General features: G+C 49.9%; 7 protein-coding genes across 7 annotated transcripts; 3 read left to right on the forward strand and 4 right to left on the reverse strand.

The window, feature by feature from the left end:
- Positions 1-199: 199 nt before the first annotated feature.
- On the forward strand, positions 200-1,973 carry GGI43DRAFT_402091 (tRNA 1-methyladenosine methyltransferase subunit GCD14). The gene has a single exon (XM_083205646.1). The coding sequence runs from the start codon at positions 349-351 to the stop codon at positions 1,876-1,878; it is 1,530 nt and encodes a 509-aa protein (XP_083061554.1). The 5' UTR covers positions 200-348; the 3' UTR covers positions 1,879-1,973.
- A 37-nt stretch (positions 1,974-2,010) lies between these two features.
- GGI43DRAFT_341998 (uncharacterized protein) lies at positions 2,011-2,952 on the forward strand. The gene is made up of 3 exons (XM_083202139.1): positions 2,011-2,279; positions 2,359-2,419; positions 2,526-2,952. Exons 1-3 carry the CDS (start codon positions 2,232-2,234, stop codon positions 2,762-2,764), a joined length of 348 nt encoding a protein of 115 aa, XP_083061555.1. The 5' UTR covers positions 2,011-2,231; the 3' UTR covers positions 2,765-2,952.
- On the reverse strand, positions 2,904-5,151 carry GGI43DRAFT_342029 (uncharacterized protein). Its single transcript, XM_083202143.1, has one exon. The coding sequence runs from the start codon at positions 5,022-5,024 to the stop codon at positions 3,141-3,143; it is 1,884 nt and encodes a 627-aa protein (XP_083061556.1). The 5' UTR covers positions 5,025-5,151; the 3' UTR covers positions 2,904-3,140.
- A 553-nt stretch (positions 5,152-5,704) lies between these two features.
- GGI43DRAFT_382689 (ribosome biogenesis protein Nop16) lies at positions 5,705-6,457 on the forward strand (the record flags this gene model as incomplete). Its single annotated transcript, XM_083203271.1, has 2 exons — positions 5,705-5,820; positions 5,887-6,457. 2 exons carry the CDS (start codon positions 5,705-5,707, stop codon positions 6,455-6,457), a joined length of 687 nt encoding a protein of 228 aa, XP_083061557.1.
- Positions 6,458-6,737: 280 nt separating this feature from the next.
- GGI43DRAFT_342026 (MARVEL domain-containing protein) lies at positions 6,738-8,305 on the reverse strand. The gene is made up of 3 exons (XM_083202142.1): positions 7,870-8,305; positions 7,575-7,795; positions 6,738-7,501 (listed from the first exon to the last, which is right to left on the reverse strand). The coding sequence occupies exons 1-3, from the start codon at positions 8,029-8,031 to the stop codon at positions 7,018-7,020; spliced, it is 867 nt and encodes a 288-aa protein (XP_083061558.1). The 5' UTR covers positions 8,032-8,305; the 3' UTR covers positions 6,738-7,017.
- Positions 8,306-9,325: 1,020 nt separating this feature from the next.
- Positions 9,326-11,385, reverse strand: GGI43DRAFT_342024 (uncharacterized protein). The gene has a single exon (XM_083202141.1). It carries the CDS (start codon positions 11,152-11,154, stop codon positions 9,613-9,615), a length of 1,542 nt encoding a protein of 513 aa, XP_083061559.1. The 5' UTR covers positions 11,155-11,385; the 3' UTR covers positions 9,326-9,612.
- GGI43DRAFT_342023 (major facilitator superfamily domain-containing protein) lies at positions 11,386-13,826 on the reverse strand. Its single transcript, XM_083202140.1, has 2 exons — positions 11,996-13,826; positions 11,386-11,928 (listed from the first exon to the last, which is right to left on the reverse strand). Exons 1-2 carry the CDS (start codon positions 13,470-13,472, stop codon positions 11,618-11,620), a joined length of 1,788 nt encoding a protein of 595 aa, XP_083061560.1. The 5' UTR covers positions 13,473-13,826; the 3' UTR covers positions 11,386-11,617.
- Between the last annotated feature and the right edge of the window lie 433 nt (positions 13,827-14,259).

Below are 14,259 nucleotides of genomic sequence, written 5' to 3' on the forward strand. Positions count from 1 at the left end.
ACCAGACCCTTGCAAAATGCCCCTCTCTCGAAGAATAGAACGTCAATAGCGTAGGTTATTTTTTAGCGTGCTTGGTGCCCTGAGCCCGCTAAGCCCCTCACTATAATCGACCCTAACAGGTGATTTGCAGCTTTCAGCCCAGGAAAAGGGCGGGGCACGGCGCTGTTCCGCTGCGGAAATCCAACTGCCGCCACCAGCCATTGCAAGTGCTTGCTCGCGTGGAATTTTTTTTTTCTGATAAGAGGATAAGACGGTTGGCTGGTTTGCTCAGCGCCGACAAGCTTCGCTTCCGCCAAACCGCTCCGCCATTCTTCCTACGGTTTCCAATTGAACAAATACAATCTAATTATGACGAAACCGTCGACTTTTCTAGTGCCCGGCGAGAAGACGTCTGCCGGGACACTCGCCATTATCAGCTTATCGCGCGACAACTTCCTGCCACTGACTTTGGAGAAGTCGACCGGCGCAGTCGATGGATACCTCGAGGGTGCAACATTAAATACGCGCTTCGGCTCCTATCCTCACTCAACACTGCTTGATGTGCCGTGGGGCTCTCAAGTTCGAGCGTCAAATGTCGATACGGGCTCCCGAGGCAAGAAGCGGAGAAGAGATGCTACGGACGAAGACACACCGATTGCCAGCCAGGATGACGACGAGGATTCCACTGCTGCCAATGCGCCAGTTAAGAAGGCCGTTACAGCGCCAAGCGGTTTCATTTATGTCTTGCGGCCCACCCCCGAGCTCTGGACGACCAGTTTACCACATAGAACACAAGTTGTATATACACCCGATTACAGCTATATCCTCCACAGGATACGAGCTCGACCTGGTACCAGAATTATTGAGGCAGGAGCTGGAAGTGGAAGTTTTACTCACGCATCTGTGAGAGCGGTTTACAATGGATATCCGCGGGACGCGGCCGATACGAAGGGAAAGGTCTTCAGTTTCGAGTTTAACGAGTCGCGATATCACAAGATGCAGGCGGAAATCGGAGAACATGGGCTTGACGGCCTTGTTCAGCTCACCCATCGCGATGTATACAATGACGGCTTTCTTGTAGATGGCAAGGCACCAAAGGCAACTGCCGTGTTTCTAGATGTACCTGCTCCCTGGGAGGCGGTATATCATCTTTCAAGGAGAAAGATGAAGAAGGGAGGCGAAGAAGCTGAGGAGGACAGCAACTGGGTATCGCCACTAGACCCTAAACAAAGTGTGCACATCTGCACCTTTTCACCATGCATTGAGCAAGTTGATCGAACAGTCACAGAGCTGAGATCGTTGGGCTGGGTTGACGTGGACATGGTGGAGATTTCGAATCAGAAGATTAACATCTCAAGAGAGCGCGTTGGCGTAAACTTTCCTTCGGAAAAGGGATTCAATTCTTCACCTGCGGACGTTGCGGAGGCTGTCACAAAGCTCAAGGGTCTCGCCGAGAGGAATAAAGAGACCCAGAGAGTCCAGTTTTTACAATCAGGAACCGAGGGCGTTGATAGTGAAATGGACGTCGATTCCACTCCCAGCCGTGACAATCGGGCTTCAAATGGCCTGAACGGAACCGCTGATGATACGGAGAGACCATTCATGCAGGGACGACTCGTTCACAGGCCAGAGAGCGACCTTAAAACCCATACGTCATACCTGGTGTTTGCCGTTCTGCCATGTGAATGGACTGAGGAAGATGAGGCTGCAGCTATGGCCAAGTGGCCTTGCGGAAACGAGAAGAAGACGATTGGAAACCTCGATAAGCAGGCACGAAAAGAGGAGAAGAGGAAGATGCTTGAAGGCAAGGCCAAATCTAAGAAGCAGAAAAAGGCGAATGATACCCAGACTTCGCAAGTTGTCGTGTCAGCTATGGCGACGCCAACTGACACTGCGTAATCTTGAACTTTGTTAAATATTAATTTTGAAATAAACTGAATATATGGCATCATTAGCGCTATAATTCGTATTAATGATACAATTTTGAGTCTGAATACGGTGTTACACTCTGTTCTGATGTTCTACTGTGATGCCTCTTGTACACTTACAAGCGGGATTTCTTCGGCAAAATAGCTCCCCTGCTCAATAGTGGCATGCGCTGCCCCGGAAGGCGGATAAATAATTGGCCATCACAGGCACCTCCAACCTCAACGCCAGCCCGCTATCGTAGCCTGCTAGGTCCTTGAGAGGTCAATTTTCCAACCAGAGCTTCTGATCGCGACATTCCTTGCGCGCTCCAGCAAATTATCACAATGACTTCCACCATTGGCATTCCGATTAAGCTCCTCAATGAGGCTCAGGTTCGTGTTTAGCTTCCAGAGATTTTCTACTCTCTTAACTTGCCTATTGAATTGGAGTTGCTAATGGATACTGCTGTAGGGTCACATTATCACCCTCGAGATCACATCGGGACAGACCTACCGTGGCAAGCTCCTTGAAGGTAATATATTCCCCCAAATCATCTGACCCAAGATCATCAGAGCGAAACAAAAGAATTGGCCTGATGCACATATAAAGCAAACTGACTAACAATCGCCAAACTGCAGCCGAGGACAACATGAACGTCCAGCTCAAGGACATCACCGTCACCGCCCGCGACGGCCGCGTTTCCCATCTCGACCAAGTCTACATCCGAGGATCTCACGTCCGCTTCTTCATCGTCCCCGACATGCTTCGAAACGCGCCCATGTTCCGCAGCCGCAACGTACGTGGCAGGGGTGTCGGTCTCGCCAGAGGTCGTGCAACAGTTAGCCGTGCTCGTGCCAGCGGTGGCCGTGGCCGGTAAAATGCCTAATCATAGAGGGGAAGCGATGGGAGGGGAGATTATTGGGGCAGCAACATGGGCTTGGCGTTCAGGATCACGGGAATTTTAATCGTACTTTTTTCTATGCGGAGAGAAGAAAAAAAGATATGGCTTTTTGGCGTGTGCGACAAAAGATACCATGGCAAACTGGTAGTTGGATTGGCAAATCTGAAATGTGAAGGAGAAAAGGAGCTACGAGCTGCGCGAAGCTCGAACTCTGTGAATTTTCGTCTCTAGACTAATAAACATCTAGATATACATACAAATGTCATCGGACTCTCAATTTTTGCTTTTCCATACCTACTCATACAAAGTCTAATTCCCTACCCATAGTCGTACATTATGCCATTATCTCTATCTATTTTAGCCGTGCCAGCGCGTCTTCTGCCTTTGCTACCAGTTCACCAGCATGTTCAAGCTCTTTGACTCTCTGAGTTGAGAGCTTGTTTTGTTGCACCCCATCAAGGACCTCGGCGGCGCTCTCTTCCGCGCCTCTGATAGCCTTGCGGCCTTCTTCGCGGACCTCTCCCTCCCAAAACTCACGAGCAGTCTCCCATTTCTTCTGCATTCGGCCAAGGCTGTATACGATACCGAGGGCCGCCACGGCGCCGGCTTCGAATATCGTCGATGAGAATGATGAAACGTAGAGCAGAGCTGCCAGACATGAGGTGACAGATGATGTAGCAAGGGACTGAACAACCAATTGCTGAGCAAGTGACTGGAGAGCTGGGACGGTCTCATTCTGGATATAGCGCCGTGTAAAAGCGATATGTCCTGGCCATTTAGGCAGATGTGATCGAGGGGCAGTGGGAATGATCGGCTCGTTCTTGGAGCTAGAGGAGGTAGGCTGTGGATATTGTCCAGCTTCTCCTAAAAGCTGAGCAATCCGTCCTGTGAGGTAGACAAGTTCCTGCTCAGAAGTAGGGAGAAAGCGCTGGCTCAAGATCTCGTTTGTCAACATGGCAACATCATCCACGCGCCAAAATAGCTTCCACCACCCCAACTTTTGCCAGCGACGTCCATTGAAGGCCAAGTCAAGCTGTTCTTGCAGCTCTGCGTGTGCCATTTGAGCCCACTTTGCGAGTCTCTCGTTCATGGCGCGCATTTCAGGGGTGGCCATTGAAGCTGATAACTCGCGCGAGACTTTTCTGCTCGTAGATTCAGTCTCGATTGCTGAGAGGGCGCTCTGTAAAACTGATGCAATTAGGTGTCGGACCGCCGGTTTGGTCGCTTCATTGTCAGCCGCCTTGAGGCCGGCTTTGAGCCATGCGACTAACACGCCCAGGTTACTTGCAGACCAGTTATGCTCGTACTTCATAGCATTTTGGGGACCTTGGCGGAACAAGCGGACAGCTTCTTCTGCTAAAGCCGTATCTATTACTGTGAAGTTGGCCCCCAGTTGCTCTTTCGAGAGCCCCTTGAGGTTAACCGCAGCAGTGATAGCATCACAGCTATCAAGTATCGGCAGCCCGGCGATTCCAACAGCTCCTGTTAGTCCGTCGGCCACCAAAATCGCTTGATGAACAGGAGCGACCAAAGGAGCAGCGTGCTTATCTGCCGAATCAACATCAACTGTAGGAACTAGAACAGCCTCCTCAAGCGACTGAACAGTAGGTAGGCCAGATCCGTTAACGGGCACTTCCGCATCCATTAGAAGAAGCTCCAAGTTCAATCCATTGAGCTCTGCAGAAGAGACCTCCAATACATCCGGTAAATTGTCTTGAGGTAGCTCCAGGCGAGTAACGTTTCCACGGCTAGGTCCAACTCGAATGATCAACGGCTTGCTGGTGTCATGCTCGTCCAATCTCTTTTCCCAATCCTGCTCATCAACCAATGGATCAACAATGAGAGCTTTCAGAACCTTTCGTGCAGCATCTCTGCCCTCGGAACCGTTGGCAATTCCCAGAACGGCAACTCTTATCGCTTCCTGGCCTGGCGATTGTCGCAGTCCTTGAAGCGCCAATTGCACCCTGGAAAGGTCCACGAGATCCGGGATTTTCTTTTGAAGCTCTAGAAGAGCCTGCTCAAGCTCAACTCGAGCATTTGATGAAGCGCGCACCGCCGTCGCCGAAGTTGACTGCCACCTCTGAGATTTCGGACTCAGTCTTGATCGAATCTTGGCGGCTCGTGGTGCTGGAGAGTGTGAGCAGAAAGGGCATATTGATGAGAGGGCGGGCGCCCGCGATCCCGTCAATAGACGGAGGTGCCCATTCCGCGACACTAGAGACCGTTTGGATGCCATCGCCGCAGCGATGTTCCAGAATGCTTTGAGACTGTGAAGCTCATGAGCTCAGTCAAGCCATTGTGAGCTTGATTCGGCAAAGTTGCGGCAAAATTCGGAATCACTGAAAGAAGCGGGGCCTTTCAGACCAAGTGCCTCTACGGAAGTACGTCTCTTACATTGATGCCCGTAGCATTTTGCTTGCATCATATCATACGATTTTACTCCGTATTTGTGTTAATTGCTTCAATTTGAGATAAAATGTTGTTTAAAGAGTGACAACCTTCTTGTGGTAAAGATGTCCTTTGCAATCTGCTCCAGCGGCTTGTATACGTCTTGCGCCATTCACATATCATATAAGAATAAAAAATATTGACTATGGCGGCTGAGCTAAGGCTCATCTCAAATCTTAACCCTTTCCGAAGATGACAGATTAAAAGTCTCAAGGCTATATGCAGATCTTATTCATGTGCCATACACACTGTTCAATGGTATAGGCCTACAGAGACGGCACCAACACTCAATTCAAACTACATGCGCCACCAATCGTCTCCATCCTTATCGATAAGACCAACGCCAAAAAATTTGGGCGCCCAGTCTCTAAGCGCTCCGCCAGTAGCAGCCAAAGCCGAAACGAATCTATACATCAAATCTCCAAACACCTCTTTTCATCTCATTAATATTTCCACTCCCAAGCAGCAATGGGTCGCGAACTCCAGAAGAAGAAGCGCCGCTCTGGCCGCTCCGTCGTCCGCCAGTCCAACAAAACAAAGAAGATTCTCAATCCTCGCGGTAACTCTGTCATCGCTAAGAACTGGTACGAAGGAAAAAAAATCTATCCATCTTGTCGAATCAGACAGCTAACTCTATATTTTCTTAACAGGGACAAGAAGGAGACATTAGCACAAAACTACCGCCGTCTAGGCCTTCTCGCTCGTTTAAAAACACCCACTGGTGGCACCGAAAAGCTGCTCTCCAAGACATCCTCACAAGATGAAACCGCCGCCGCTGCCCTGCGCGCCGCTAAATCAGACCCCTTCGCCATCTCATCCATTGCCGAATTGGGCGCCCTTTCCGAAGCCAAGGTCGAGCGCGACTCAGAGGGAAACATTGTCCGCGTAATCAGCCGCAGGGCCAACCCGCTAAACGACCCCCTCAACGAGCATGATACAGACTCCGAAGCAGAAGACGAGTACGCTGATGCCGAGGAATGGGGCGGTATCAACGATGATGGAGTCGGTACCACAGACGTTGTCAAGTCTCTCATCGAGGAGGCCAAGAACCCGGCCGCACCCAAGATCAGATACCAGAGTGAAGGAGAGAGGGAGTGGCTGGAGAAGCTGGTGGCCAAGCACGGAGACGATACACGGGCGATGGCGAGGGATATCAAGCTCAACCCGATGCAGCAGACGGCGTCTAATATTGCTAAGCGACTTAAGAAATTCAAGGCTTGATTGTAGAGAGAAATGGTGGGGTTGTGACTAATTACATGGTTTCCTCTTGTTTATAGTGCAAATTGGGGTCATAAAGACGGTTGCATTTATTTAAAATCACGGCGTTTGGGAGGGCAACTGTTTGAATATCAAAGACACAAGTACAGCTTTTATCAAATTTCGAGATAGAATCTCATTACTATGGTCTTATTTTATCTTCTTATTCTTATTTAAATAAGGAATGAATCAGGAGCAGAGGAAAAAGAAAAATAAAATCCAACAAGCCGCATTCCGTGTGCAAAAAGTGTCCGGCCGTTCTATATACACCCTGGTATCTCATCAACGTTCATCATGTTGTTAGATGCTCACACAAAGAAATAAAAATCGGGATGCCGTCAACGCCGTAGAGATAAATCTACCCAAGCAAATATAAGCATCCAGGCCACCAAGAGATCCCCCCGAGGTTTATGTAGTTTGATTGTCCAAATCATTGATAGTGCCCGCTACCATTATCATATATTTGCCTTTGTGTGTGTGTGTGTGCCTGCATCATATGCTTTATCTCAATTTCCGTTCCCTTTTCAAGTCTCTATCCGGTCATAGTGACCAGTGGGGAACTGCACCGGGCCATCGGCATAAGTGTCTGCATGGTTGCCGCTATAAGGGCCGGGCGACGGTGTCTTGTGGGTGCTGAGATCAGTACCGAGAGCGCTTCCAGTGTATTCAGTTTCACTGTCGAAAAGGGGGGTGCTGTTGGTTCGTGGCGGCAGAGCACCGTAGCGGTTGGGGTCGTCAAAGTCATCGGGGTTGTAAGGGGTGTTGTCGCCGTAGCGGCTGTTCATGGTGGTGTTGTGGTCGTCGTAAGCGCCCGGAGCATCGTGGTCGTCCATGTTGACTCGCTCATAGGCCTCTTCATCATGGGGCGCCATGGAGAAGGCAGCCTTATCAGGGTCAATGTTCTCGCTGCCGGCGATTTTACGACTATCATAGCCTGGTAAGGTGCCATGGAAGTTGTAGTATTGCAGGGTGTATGCACTAAGGAATGTAGTTGCTATCCAGAGAAGACTATTTTGCCAGAGTTAGTTTACTGCCATAAACGCCAGCAGGAGAATAAGTATCAACCAAGAAGTATACATACGTGACAAAGACTCCGACGGCAACAATAGCCTTGCTAATGCCACAGCTGCCACCGCAATCGCCAGAGCTGTTGTAGGCGGCCTGAGTGCCAAAGGCAGAGATCCAGATGACGATGAAGAGACCATCAACGGCAAGCATAATATACGGGTTGGCAAATCTGCGAGTGCGGCCGAATCGGGGAGTCATGACCAGGTAAATCCACGCTGGGACAGAGAGGAAGCACTAGAAGCAAGAAAGCGTCAGCCAAACCGAAAGTTTGTCTCACAAGCCCCTCAGCACCTTGGATAGAAGCTTACCACCGCGAAGGTCCATCCATTTGTTCCCAGAATTCTCGAGGTGTCGCCGCGGAAAACGGCAATCTCCAAACACCACGCCAGAAAGGCCAAAATAATCTGGAACGAATGGAGACTCAGCTTCAGATTCGGTAGAATCTGGGGGTCAATCTCGAAGAGCGCCATGGTGGCGGCCAACTAGCGTTAGGAGAGCGTCGTTTGGTGGAGGGGCTGTTGAGGAAACGACGAGGTGATGTGAGGTGCTCAGAACGAGGCTTTAAAAAAGAGAAGGAGAAAAAAGCTAGGAAGAGTATGTGTCAGAAGCAAGAAAAAGATGCCGCAGCTTCGTTTTCTAGCTGCCTGCCAGGACCTGTGGAATGGCGAAAGGTCGTTCGAGGGTCGAGTTTGAAGCTAAGTAAACTGAGGCTGGGGCTTGGGTTTTGGCTGTCAGCGGCTACCTAGGGCCGTAAGCTGAGACTTGTGCTAGCCTGGGCCTATTCGTCGACCGCCTTTAAACAAAGAGACTTTATGCGTAGGAGAGACAAGAAAAAAAAGCGGGAAGAAGGAAAAGAAAGAAGGAGAAAACCAAAAGTAGGGGGAGGCGGGGGGAAGCGAACAAATAAAGCACTAAGATAGGCCTCTCTGTAAGGATATTGACGCAAAGATATTGTTATTGTTGTTTACGGCAAGGCGAACAGCAAGCGCCGGATTCCCAGGATGGCTGGCAGACGCTGATGGAGGGGCCCGGCATTGACGCTGAGGGAGCCACGCGTTGCGCTCATGGCAACCAGCACAAAGTAAGGCCCATTGGGAGCGAGAGCGAAGCATGTGCGCCTCAGGAGCCCCAAGCCACAGCCACCCGTGGGCTTATTCTGTTAGCGGGCGCGGTAGGCTTTGCTGGAAGCGCTGCGCCACCTTCGGCCCGGCCAGGTTTTTCTGGGGCTTTCTTGGGCGGCTGGACCAATGTCTGCGCTGCAAAATCGCCAGCTGAAGAGGATGACAGATGCAGCGCATTACGTATTGCTATAGTACTATGCAAGTCAATGTGTATTATGGATACCTGTATGGAGTACGACGTGCTGGACGGTGGTTTAATGATGTGTTTTGATTTGGAAAGAGATTGCTTTATTACTTCAGGTAATACGGGCCAGCACTTCGTATTATTGCGTCAAGGGATGGCTGATTCACTTTGATTACTGCGTATTTGCCGACCGACAATTCGCTAAAGACAAAAGAGAAACAAGGAGAATTAAACGCACAGCGGAAGATGAGACGGCGGGAAAATGCCTGAAGCGGCTGTTGCGGGTCTCGGCAGCTCGTCCCGGAGCCCGGTAAATGGATTCTTTGTTATGTGCAACAAGCTGCGAGTGTTTTGCATTCAACACCAAAAATAACAGCATTCTGCAGGGACAAATGCGTACGTCACTAGATACCTGGTTCAACCAGCACAAGCCGTTTATCGTTTATTAGCGCTTCGTATGGAATGCCCTTTCGAGATGTGGTCTGATGCGACACAGCAATGTATTGCTTTTTGCCCTTCTTCTTTTATTACTATTTAATCTTGTTCGTATTACTATTCGCATTCTGTATTAGTATTAGCACCCCATTCCGGTAGGTGCCGGGTTTGTGGATTATACGAAACACGAATTGCAACGCCGAGGTCCCTACCCAGGCCAGTCGAGTCGTCTGGCGTTTGGATCCAGCCTTGTATCTCGAAATCAAATGTATAATTATTTTACTCCCCCTTTTCTGGCGATTCTTCATCATCTACCTCCCATTCCAGGGTTGACATGTCTGTTTTATCCAGCCTTCGGCCTCCAGGCAGCTCCGCACAAGCCTCATTGTTTCCAACTCAAGACAAAGCGAAGCGAGCAGGCGAGTCTCACAATCTCCGTTATCCGACGTCTTGAACTGCGATAACAGAATGATCCTGCCTTCCTCCAAATCGTCCGTGCACGACAAAACTTGTATATACTCGCTCGTATCAGTAAATGGAATGCCCGCACTCGTGCTGCCGCTCCGATAAAAGTCGGTCCAGTCCTCAAACGTCGTCCCAGTTGTGCTCCGGGCGAGGCCTCGTTCATACGCTGCCGTGTCTTCTTCCACACTCAGCATCTGTTTCAAGCCCATCAGCCGCCGTATGTAACCGGCGTCCACTTTGTCTATCGCCTGGCGGATGGATGCAGCCGCCTTAGCAATCCACCTGATGCCGAGTCTGCAATCTGAGATGTACGGACGAAAGGAGTAGTTGTCGTATTGACTATTTAGGGGCATGTCAACGACACCCTGAATTCCGACTGTGACTGGAGTAGGTACAGTGGAGCTTCCAAAGTACGTCCAGTCATTGTTTCGGTGCACATGGGCTTCTCCTGGCAGCAAAATATTCATCATTACTCGCCGACACTCACGTAATTTGTTCAGCCTGTACCGAGCTTTCGTGATAGCAGCCCACAGAATGGCAACGAAGAAATCCTTGTCTGTCACATCTTCCAGGCTGGTAGTACGATAAGTTCTGGTTGCGTTCTTGTAGCGGATACTATACCATTTACGAATGCCCTGGATAAAGCCTAAAATCGCAGACTCCTGGAACTCAATAAATTGGCAGACTAGCATTTCGCCTGGATTAAGTCGGGCTATCGGTTTATTACTCCAGTCGTAAAAAGGGAACTGATTTCGGGTGGCAGTAGTAAGATTAAATGGCTCCAGCGGCATTCGATAACTGTAGCTGCCTACTCTTCCCGGCTTATCCCAATATGAGTCGATCATCGAGGAGAGAAACTGACCGATAAATACATTATCGGCGACAGCTTCGTAAAAACAAAATCCCAGAACCAAAAAGTTGTCAAAAATTGTGAGCTTCAGTAATAACGGTGGCACGCCGGTGTCGAGGGTGTTCCCGTCTACCGGAAAGAAAATCCCGGACAAGTTCTTGTTTTTGACCTGCAAGATCAAGGTTTCGGCTTCGTTGTGGTAGCCCAAAATATATTGGATATCGATGAGATCATCTCGCGGCATTGCGGGCACAACTGGCGTGTGAGATTGTATGGTGAGCTGTCCGTCAGGGCAGGTTATACTGCCACCCAAGATTGGCCATAGTGCTACGGCCTCGGAAAACGTCGACAGGATATATTGATGAATCGATTGGTGAATGGATAGCGTCGCCCGAAATGCTGGGTCTCGTGCTGTACGAGTCAATACAATGACAAGAGCAACATGTTTGAACCTCCTGGGACCGTTGGCCTCGATAGGGGTCAGCTCAAATTTGATTGTGTGTGCTGGAAGATCAGGAGAAAGGTCTGTGGGTTCCATGGAAGCAATAATAGCAGAATTTGTAATAAACAAATGCTGTTTTTGAACTGAATACTCCCGCGAGTTTTCAAAACGAAAAAAGAAAAAGAAAAAGAACTAAAGTAATGTATACCACCTGTGAAAAGGAAGTGGCCTTTGTGAATCGGAGATGTTGATGCAAGAGCTCCCCAGGTAAAGATAAATAGGTCCACATCTATCTTGACGACAATTAAATATTCAGCGTCTATTCTGCTATCTTCTCTACTCTCTCTAGCCACAGTAACTGGCAAAAATAAACTGCACCTTTATATCCCATATAACGCCCCCTTTTTGATAGAATCCATATCCCCAAGCGTTTTCACTGCAATCGCCGTGCGTGATGCTCAAGTTTAAGAAATAGCCGTCGCGAAAATATTGATGAGAGTCATAAATCATGGCTAGTTGACAATTAAAGGTTTTTTTCCTTTGTAGATGATGGAAATTTTTATCGCCTAGAAATCGTCTCGTGGAGCACATGTTGCCTCATGAGTGAGACGCAGATGAAAGCTCCAATGGCCAAGCCGAGCATGGTCAGCCAGACGCCCCTGAATGCCTCCATGAATGAGCTTATCACTCCGTCCTGCCATCCTTCAGGCAGGTGCTTCAAGAAGTTTAGATCGTCACGGATGTGTTGAATGATTTCGCCAGCATGCGGTTCGTCACCAAACCGTTGCCACAGGCGAGAGCTGAGGATGTTCTGATAGATGGCAGAACCAACTGTTATGCCGATTGTACCACCCAGGCTACGCGCAAGGTCTGATAAAATTAGCACACGTTCTGTATCCACGTCCACTCAAAGGAATGGAAGTGAGAAGTAACTTACAGGTTGCTGATGTGATGACAGCCTGCTGCGAGTGATCAACGGCCGCAATGCATGCCAGAAGAGTTGTCGTCAGCATGGCACCATAGCCTGAGCCCGTTAGGAAGAAAGCCACCATGGTCACCCAGCCCGGAGTAGATTCGCCCTGCGTATTAAACACGCTCACTCCAGCAACAATAGTGACCAAGCTACCGATTCCCAGCCCAACGTATCTGCCGGTCTTCTTCATAAAGTAGCCTGCCACCAAAGAGCCAACAGAAATACCGACAGGCGAAGGCAGCATCTTTAGACCCGCACCTGTTGAAGATTCGCCACGAACTTGGAGAAAGAGTGGGATGTAAAAGATACCTTGCATGACCACCATGGTAGAGAGAAGGTTGCACATGCAGGCAGAAAGTATTGTGCGGTCAAGGAGAAGCTTAACCGGAATGATGGGCTGCGTTGCTCTGCTCTCCCACCATAGGAAACCAGCAAATGCAGCAAAGGAAAGCGGAATAGTCGTAAGAGGCAGAGGGTGAGTCCACGGCACAATATTTCCACCTGCATTGACACCCAGAAGCAGAAGAATGAGGAAAGAGACTGTAAAGAAGACGCCACCAAAGTCAATACGTGCGAGGTACGACTTTTCTGATTGCTTTGGTGGTACTCTAACGAGGATGGCTACGGCCACGGCGGAGAGGATTGCTGGAGGAACCTGGACAAGGAAAGCCAGTCTCCAGCCCAGTTTGGTGTGGTCGTTCATTAGACCGCCAAATATACCTCCCATCATGGCTCCGGATCCATAGCTGATATTACCAATGCCTTGGGCTATGCCGCGGTTGCGCAGAGGAATCAAATCAGATCCTAAGAAAGTCGAGATGCTCATCAGGCCGCCACCGCCAATGCCTGCAATGACACGGCCGAAGATCATAACGCTGGAGCTCTGAGCCAGGCCGCAGATGAGATTACCAGCTGCGAAAAAGATGTTGCTGAAAACCAGGCCGGGACCACGACCAAAGATGTCCGTCAGACGGCCAGAGATGGGCTGGCATGCAGCATTGGAGATGAGGTACGCAGTCGCCAGCCATGACAGCAGGCTGAGCGACTGAAATTCACTGGAGATGGGTGCTGAGAGAGTTGCGATGATGGTCGAATCGATGGCTCCGAGAAACACGCCCAGATAGGCGGTTCCCATAATGAGGCACAGCTTGGAAAAGGACACTTTATCGGCAATCACGGTCGTCTCTCCTTGATCGTCGCTATCATTACTGTAGCTAGCGTCGCTCCCGTCGCCATAGCCACTGTCGTCACCCGCCAGCAGCTGCTCTGCATCGCCATCATCGCGCGGATGGCGCTTTACACGCGCTGCTGCAACCACCCCATTGCCGCTCCTGGGAGATGCAGCGTCGTAGTCAGATCCGCTGGATCCCAACAGCGGCGTGCGCTCCAAAGCCGCGGCGCTCGGACGGCCTTTGCGGGACTCTGTTTGTTTCGCAGTCATTGTCAAGTCAAGAGTTTCAACAACTCAGCAACTGTGACACGCGACGAAGACGAAAAATGGTGACGCGCAAGTCCACTTTTGTATGCGATCTGAGCAGCTCTCTTTACAGTATAGCTGTGGAACTCTTCTTTTCCACCCCCAGACGCAGCAGCTTGTTCCTCCTGCAGCGGTGGGCTGAGAAGTGGGAATCGTGCGGTTGAAGAGTATCAGCTTAGTGAGACGGGATGGTGGCGGGGAGAGGCAAGATATTGTATCCTGGTTTCGATGGACTATTACTCGTAGTATCCTGGCGCTTTGCGGACTAGATTTTTAGTGGCCGCTGTCTCTACGGGACGATGTTAGTGCTGGAGTCAAAAGCCACTTATACTGTAGTGCATGCATCTAACCTACATGTATATATCAACGTTAATAGCGCTATATCCATGACGCTAATGGCGACATCCTCTCGGTTAGTTAACGGGTTGTTTACTATATCGTGATAGAGAGCTGAGCTTGCGCTGTGCCTCATCCAGCTAGGGCAAGCACATGCAAGTATGTATGCTGTATGCAGTGATCATATCATCCACCCAGGATTGTTAAATGCATGCATACATGTACATGAACATTTCGCCTCTCAGTGTACGGATTCCGCCTTGCTCGGCTTAATAAATGCGGGCTTCTAAGTGGCTGTAAATGATGACTTGGCATCCACGTATCATTGCAACCGAGAATGATGTGCTGGGCTCAGGCCTTACAGCGCCGGGTAGCTTGTTGTAGCCCCGGAACTGTCCCGGAACTGGTCCCGGAC

Source organism: Trichoderma evansii, assembly GCF_050947405.1.
Source record: "Trichoderma evansii strain SZMC 28006 chromosome Unknown GGI43scaffold_7, whole genome shotgun sequence".
Taxonomy (NCBI): Eukaryota; Fungi; Ascomycota; class Sordariomycetes; order Hypocreales; family Hypocreaceae; genus Trichoderma; species Trichoderma evansii.